The sequence below is a fragment of the Glandiceps talaboti genome, chromosome 3 (assembly GCF_964340395.1).
Source record: "Glandiceps talaboti chromosome 3, keGlaTala1.1, whole genome shotgun sequence".
In the NCBI taxonomy this organism is placed as follows: domain Eukaryota; kingdom Metazoa; phylum Hemichordata; class Enteropneusta; family Spengelidae; genus Glandiceps; species Glandiceps talaboti.
Window position 1 is genome coordinate 11879132 of NC_135551.1, and position 8486 is coordinate 11887617.

At 34.3% G+C, this 8486-nt stretch overlaps 1 protein-coding gene across 2 annotated transcripts in view; it reads left to right on the forward strand.

The window, feature by feature from the left end:
* The window catches only part of LOC144432934 (E3 ubiquitin-protein ligase listerin-like), a 42432-nt gene extending 34164 nt beyond the window's left edge, over positions 1-8268 (forward strand). Inside the window, exons 24-30 of one of the 2 annotated variants that reach the window (XM_078121245.1) lie at positions 27-95; positions 2530-2716; positions 3299-3458; positions 4102-4234; positions 5210-5501; positions 6460-6627; positions 7324-8268. In XM_078121245.1, the coding sequence (XP_077977371.1) occupies positions 27-95; positions 2530-2716; positions 3299-3458; positions 4102-4234; positions 5210-5501; positions 6460-6627; positions 7324-7383 (1069 nt within the window). In that variant the 3' untranslated portion in view covers positions 7384-8268. Of the gene's footprint in view, positions 1-26; positions 96-2529; positions 2717-3298; positions 3459-4101; positions 4235-5209; positions 5502-6459; positions 6628-7180; positions 7241-7323 lie in introns of those variants that run through there. The other variant, XM_078121246.1, reaches the window with a different exon arrangement.
* Positions 8269-8486: the final 218 nt, after the last annotated feature.

Sequence of the window (8486 nt, forward strand, 5' to 3'; positions counted from 1 at the left end):
TTGTTTGTTTGTTTGTTTGTTTTCAGGTTAATATCAGAATTACCTAAATATGATGAACAACTGATAAAAGAAGATGAAGATAAAGAAATTATTTTGTAAGTTGTTACAACAAACTATTTTATCTTTAACTCTGCATATTAACCATTTTACATTACTTCTATTACATATTATGTTTATTCAATTCATATCATCCCTACGTGTTTGGTTTCAGAGGATTTGATGGAAGGCTGTATCAGAGATCAAATCTGCTAAAGTAGTACTAAAATCATAATTAGTGGTATTGGTATGGAAACACACTGAAGCAATCACTCCTAAAGTTTGGCAGAAAATTTCAAAATCTTTCATTCAAATGGGGGGAGTGGAATTTTGATAACCAGTTCCAAATACTTAACTAGTAACATGGGTTGTTGTGGATGGGTTGCTAATGGGACCACTTCACCATTACAAAATGGTAGACTGTAAAATTTGATAGTGACAGCCAAGTTTTGTTGTTATGAGTCAAAAGGAGAAATCTGGCATTTTTTGTTTAATAGTCACCACATAGTAAGAGATGGGGGAAAACCAAATTTTGGTGCATCACTAGAAATTGTGTGAGTCAGTGGTGCATCAAATTGGCTTAAAGGGCACATTGGTTTGGACCTAATGAGTTTTAATAACATATTGGTGGAAAGTTGTTTACATTGTGTTTGACAACATCCATGTTTAATACTAATACTAATAAAACTTGACATATGCTAAAAAGCTAACAAACAACATTATAAAACCAAAATAAAGTGTTATCTATTTTCTTTGTCATCAAATATCACCTTCCATATACATATAAATGTACAGTACTTGTATGATGGGCATAATAAAATCACCTTCCATATACATGTAAATGTACAGTACTCGTATGATGGGCATAATAAAATCACCTTCCATATACATGTAAATGTACAATACTTGTATAATGGGCATAATAAAATCACCTTCCATATACATGTAAATGTACAGTACTTGTATAATGGGCATAATAAAATCACCTTCCATATACATGTAAATGTACAGTACTTGTATAATGGGCATAATAAAATCACCTTCCATATACATGTAAATGTACAGTACTTGTATGATGGGCATAATAAAATCACCTTCCATATACATGTAAATGTATAGTACTTGTATGATGGGCATAATAAAACCACCTTCCATATACATGTAAATGTACAGTACTTGTATAATGGGCATAATAAAATCACCTTCCATATACATGTAAATGTACAGTACTTGTATAATGGGCATAATAAAATCACCTTCCATATACATGTAAATGTACAGTACTTGTATGATGGACATAATAAAATCACCTTCCATATACATGTAAATGTACAGTACTTGTATGATGGACATAATAAAATCACCTTCCATATACATGTAAATGTATAGTACTTGTATAATGGGCATAATAAAATCACCTTCCATATACATGTAAATGTACAGTACTTGTATAATGGGCATAATAAAATCACCTTCCATATACATGTAAATGTACAGTACTTGTATGATGGACATAATAAAATCACCTTCCATATACATGTAAATGTACAGTACTTGTATGATGGGCATAATAAAATCATGTTTTTAATACATTTAGTAGATTTACCGGTAGATGTAATAAATACAGTACATGTTTATTGTAAATTAAATCTTCCTTTTGCCTATTATTAGTCCCCGCCGGACGAAGTCCGAGACGGGGACTTATGGATTGGGTTCTGTCTGTCCGTGCGTCCGTCTGTCTGTCCGCAGCCGTTTCTTTGAGATGCCTGGACCAATTTTTTTCAAACTTGGTACAGGGGCAACATACAATGCCATACATATGCACGTCAATTTGTTTCATGAAACGATCCAATATGGCCGCCTGGCAGCCATTTTGTTTGCAAATTTTCCCTGTCTAAAGCCATAACTCAGACATGCTTGAACAGATCTCATTCAAAGTTGGTATTAGGACAGTGTTCTATGACATACATGTGTATATTCATTGTTGTCATGATACGATCCAATATGGCTGCCTGGCAGCCATTTTGTTTGCGATTTTTCCATGTCGAAGCCATTACTCAGACATGCTTGACCAGATATCTCATTCAAAGTTGGTATTAGGACAGTGTTCTATGACATACATGTGCATATCCATTTTCATCGTGATACGATCCAATATGCCTGCCTTGCAGCCATTTTGTTTGCGAATTTTCCATGTCCAAAGCCATAACTCAGACATGCTTGAACAGATCTCATTCAAAGTTGGTATTAGGACAGTGTTCTATGACATACATGTGCATATCCATTTTCTTCGTGATACAATCCCCCATACCCAACCCATCCTTTATTGTTGTAGGCATTTTCCATGTCCAACAAGCAGACACAACATATCTAAGTCTGTTTGATTTAGGTTCACAAGTGTTGTTGCGTGATCAGAGTAGTGATAATTCCTTAAAACCCAATCATAGCGGGGACTATGTCATTCTCTCAATGACTTGTTATTTTTGTCAACAGACAACCTCCTGCATCATTGATGGATGTGTATAACTTGACATCAGAATACATAGATGGTATTCTAACAGACGTCAGAGTTGGAGAATGTGTCCTCATTGAAGGCTACAGTGATGCTTACTACTACTCATTAGCATATTTGTTGTCATGGAAACTCTTACTAGCTTTCTTCAAAGGTGCCACTGCTGAGGTATGACAGCTGTCTCTTGTATATCATTGTTATTTCATAGGTGATAGTGAGGACTGGTATGAGATAATGATGAAGAGAATGAAGATATTGAATTTTGAATTTAAAAAATAATGACTTGATGAGTGGTAGTTAAACGTATGTACTGGACTGGACTACTATTCATTAGCATATTTGTTACAAATTTCCTGAGTCCCCTATTCTGACAGGGCCTGGAGCAATTCTACATGTAAACGGCATGTACACTGCATGTACACCTCATGTACCCTTCATGTACACCACATGTACTTTATATGTACCACATGTACATCACATGCATACCACATGATAATTATAAATTTCGTACAGATCATTCCTATTCTTTTCTGAAATCTTTATTGACTAATTCAGAGCTCCTCATGTCTCCTTCATGTACACAACACGTATACTGCATGTACAGCACGTGTACATCGCATGTACACCACATGTACTTTGCATGTACACCACATGTACACCACAATTTCCACAAATAATTAATATATAATTTATGTGTTCATTATACAATACAATATGGTAATACAATTTTCTGAAATTTTTATTGACTAGTTGAGAGCTGGGTATGCTGCCTATTTCCGTCAACACAAGATGGTGACTACATTACTGAAAAACTTGTTCCGATTGATGCCAGAGACTCCTGTTACTATGGACAGAAGTACATCAAAGACAGTTAATATGTTTACTGTCCAACCTCAATTCTTTAATACAGGTAAAGATAAAATATTTGGTTAATTTGATGGTCAGGGATGGAACGTTTAGGTGATAGAGAGGGGTTAGATGGAAGTCTACAAATACAGCAAAGAAAGTCAATCTGTTTAATGTTCAACTCTCCTGTATATGTGTGATAAGATAGAAATAGGAATGATGGATTTATAATAAGATGGAGGGGGGGAGGGGGGCTGTGTGGAGAATCGCAGGACTGTGGAGGGTGTGGGGAACTGTGTGGAGAGTGGCTAAATAGAGGTGGAAAGAATTACACCAAACCATAGACCCTCCACCAAGGGTCTATGACCAAACTAAAGAAAGTCAGATTTACGTACTAACTATTGTCTGTTGTTCTGTGCATGGATGTGTTACTCCATGGTCTGTTTAACAAAGTAGTAAACATCTGTTGTGAAAGAACTAGCTGTACATCCTAAATTGTGAATGTAAACTTGATATAAAAGAACTAACTGTATATACTAAATTGTGAATGTAAACTTGAAATGAAAGAACTAGCTGTACATACTAAATTGTGAATGTAAACTTGAAATGATTGCAAGTAGAGTTAGAGAGAGATTCTATTTTGATGAACCTTATATACCAACTTTGTCAATGTTAGTTACTGACTTGTTACTTTCTCTGATCCTTAGGATCTGTCCAGTCATCTCAAAACATATGTCATTTGAGTTGTTCAGTCTACTATAGTGCCTTAGAAGATATACCAGCTATGGTTAGACAATGGTGGAATAGTCAGGATAAAAGAGTGGCATCATATGTTGACAAGTAAGTCAGATACGTCAAGTATTTTAAATAATACATTCTTGTACCACAACCATGACCAAAGGTTCTAATTAATTACGAGTAACGTTTCGCCAGTTCACGTCAACAGACTTTGTCAAACTGTCATAAGTAATAAGAACCCTTGGTTGTGGTATATGTTGACAAGTAAGTCAAATGCCTCAGGTATTGCAATAATACATTATTGTACCATGACCATGACCAAGGATTCTTATTACTTACGAGTACCTCAGGTTTTAGAAATTGATAGTCTACATAAAGAATACATCAACAACGCTTTACTGTAAACAACAATTTATGATACATATGAAATTCTATAATCATGGTGAAATGTCATTTCTTGCTCACAACCATCATAATTGTCCTAATCATGGTGAAATGTCATTTCTTGCTTCCAACCATCATAATTGTCATAATCATGGTGAAATGTCATTTCTTGCTCCCAACCATCATAATTGTCCTAATCATGGTGAAATGTCATTTCTTGCTCCCAACCATCATAATTGTCCTAATCATGGTGAAATGTCATTTCTTGCTCCCAACCATCATAATTGTCATAATCATGGTGAAATGTCATTTCTTGCTCCAAACCATCATAATTGTCCTAATCATGGTGAAATGTCATTTCTTGCTCCCAATCATCATAATTGTCATAATCATGGTGAAATGTCATTTCTTGCTCCCAACCATCATCATGGTTAATTGGATAATCATCATGATATAGTTTTAGGTTTACTGAAAATAAATTTGAAAAGATGATCAATATGAAAGCTGTGTGTGTCAACTAATAAGTATGTCATCTGATATAAATGTTATTTCATTGATGAAGAAAGTACATAGAAATAAACTTTTTCAAATATGTTGGTCCCCTTGATAAGCTGAAATCTTCACTTACCAAGATAGTCCAACATAAGGGTCTACAATATCAAGAAATATAATTGTTGTGTATTTTGCTCCTAGTTTTACTTCAAAGTATGCCAGTCCAGTGCTGTGCTCACAAGAGATCCAGTCAGTTCAGAACACAGAACATAACATGGAGAATATGACAGTGAAAGGTAGACCTGTGACTAGAGAAGTCATTGCTACTTATACTATGGAGTTATCAGAAGAGGTGTCAGTAGAACTAGTTATCCAACTACCATCTAATCACCCACTTGGTATTGTAACAGTTGACAGTGGTAAGAAAATTGGTATCAAAGCAGCACAGTGGAGAACTTGGATGTTACAACTAACAACTTTCTTAGTCCATCAGGTCAGTAGTCAAGTTATGGCTTTTATTTGCCCATAACTTCCTCTACAGCCAGAGTTTATATTTTTTAAAGGGAGCACCACTCCAGGAAATTCAGATCAGGTCAGTAGTCAAGTCGTGGCTTTTATTTGCCCATAGCTTCCTCTACAGCCACAGTTTATATTTGAAAAGGGAATGCCACTCCAAACTATGGGTTCTGGAGATTCATTTCATGATTTTGCATCATCTACAATTACTTGTGATTTCTGGAAAACCTCAAATTGATGGTGCCTTTATAGGGTATATTTGCTATGGGCTATTGCATCATGGGAGTCAGCAGAAATAATGTGTCCAAGTTGCACACTGAATATTCAGGAGCTGTTTTTTATATATCTATTTCTTGAGTGGCATTCCCTTGTCTCTAAAATTATATTTAATTCTGCTTTATATCACATGAGTATGGTATGCAAAGAAGTCATACTTGAAGCCAGATTCAAGTAAATGCTTCCAGTATTTTTTGTATTCTGGTTTGCTTTACTTTCAACTCTCAAACTTTCACTGGAAGAGCTGTTCCAGTCTCACACCAAAATCAATCTTATCTCTGAGTCTGTTATTCAGACATCTGCACAATTTGACAATTATTGTCATTCTCATAATGTCATTCCCAAAACTATGGAACTCTTTGTCACTTTACACTTCACCAAGCCTCCAGCCTGGTTTTTTTAACAACAAAAACCCAGCATTCTTATTTGTTCACCAAAGCATATGGTGTACTTTATCCATTCAGCACTACTGAACAGAACATTGCATTGCAGATTATATAGAAATTTGATTGATTGATTGATTGATTGATTGATTGATTGAGTATAAGAGATTGTGTGCCAGTATTGACTTTTGAACTCACAACTTATACAAGTAAATTTCACAACTAACTCTGAAAGATGAAAAGTGATTAAATGTTGACTATTTGCTTCTTTCATAGAATGGTTCTATTCTTGATGGTTTAACTCTTTGGAAACGTAATGTAGATAAGAGATTTGAAGGCATAGAGGATTGTATCATCTGTTTCTCTGTCATCCATGGCAGTAATTGTTCTCTGCCAAGACTCACTTGTAGAACCTGTAAGAAGAAATTCCACTCAGAATGTCTGGTAAGTTTGACCTCATCAATTTCTTACTCTGAGGTTTTAGTTAATGTTAATACTTCTGATTGAAAGAGAAAGTTCAGAAAACTAAGATTTGTATTGTAGTTGTCAACTTTTTATGGTTAGCTCTGCTCTTGGTCTGGATATATCACAAACAAATTGCCAAAATATTATCGTGAAGAAAACCTACCACACTGTGTCTTATTTCAGAGTAGACAATAGACACTTCTCGTTTAGGATGATGTTGTTCTATTGACAATGTTTTCAAATGAATGCAGATACACACATTTTTTCACACTCATACAAAGTCCTTCTGTTTAAACTTTTAGCAAGTGGAACAGTACAATATAGTTACTTTACAAATTTGAAATGAATGCAATGTTTTAATCCGTCTAGTACGGACCTTGATCACGCAATTATTTAATTATTCAGTGTTAATGTTTCTTTGAACTGGAAGCCAACACACACCAACCAATATCTCAACTTCCAGTATATTGTACCGTCCTATTGATTCTTGGAACCATGAACAATATATTCTCCATTGACATTTCCTTTACAGTACAACTGGTTTAGTACCAGTAACCAGTCCACATGTCCAGCATGTAGAAATCTTTTCTAAGATTGAAGATGTTGTAAAATTGAAAATGCTGTGACATTTTTGTGACACACTTAAAGTAACACCATTGATATTCTTCTTTGCAGTACACATGGTTTAGCACCAGTAACCAGTCCACATGTCCAGCATGTAGAAATCTCTTCTAAGCTAGATGAGGATATTTACATGAAATGAAGGATTTTATATGAAATGAAGAAAGAAAAACCTGTATCCTGGAATTATTAGAGATCAGAAATGAATTGTATAATCAGAATCTTTAACTAAAATGTATCATCAGGTCTTTCCTTCAAATGACTGTCTTCAAGTGATGAGGTCAAATTTTATGTATTTTAATGTTTAGGATAATATGTCAATTTTTTCTCAGATATTGCAAACTTCCTTCAGACAGACATGTTATTTTAAATTGTACTAGATGAGTGCTTTGCAAATTGTGTGGACTGTGAAATCTGAGAGATTAACTTTATCGTATGTTTTAAATTTGAACATCAGAATGACCACTGGCATTGATTTACATTGACATTTGACCTGCAAGTAATAAACATTTCTTTGGACAAACAAAAACATAAGTGGATGAAATGAGTACGAGAATATCAACACTCACCTGTATAAATAAATAAAAGTGAATTTGAAATGATCACACACACACCAATGTCTAGCAGTTTCTTATTTTTATTGTATTCTCACAAGTCTTCTAAATCTACAATATGCTCCTAAAGTTATTACAAAGTAAAATATTTCTCTAGTCATATAACAAAATGTGATAAACACTTAGATCTGTTAATTAGGTAAGGATGAGTCTCCTGGTAAGTTCTGGACAGCCATCTGATTGCTTGGAATTCACATTGGCATATACAAAATTAAAGTTATTTTTTTTTTACTGTATTAATCTTCTTTACAATTTAACAAAGTATTCAGAAAAAACAAAAATAATATTCATTATGAAGGAAATATTGAAGTGAATACACTGACATGATTTGCCTGCTTGAGGAAAATAAATGTATGAATGAAAAACATGCCAATGTTGTTGTAGCACAACTGTACAGTTTATGTACAGATTCATCCCTGTTGTTACCTATGCAATGTAAACCATTGACTTACTTCAGTTAAAAGCAATTATATCTTTCTTTGTTTACTTTGGTGATTATATAGATTATTTCAATGTTGATCTCTTTGTATTATCAACCACATTGTCTTTGCCATCTATACCATCATTTAATTGGCTGTTGCTATGGACACAATCTTGTTGCTA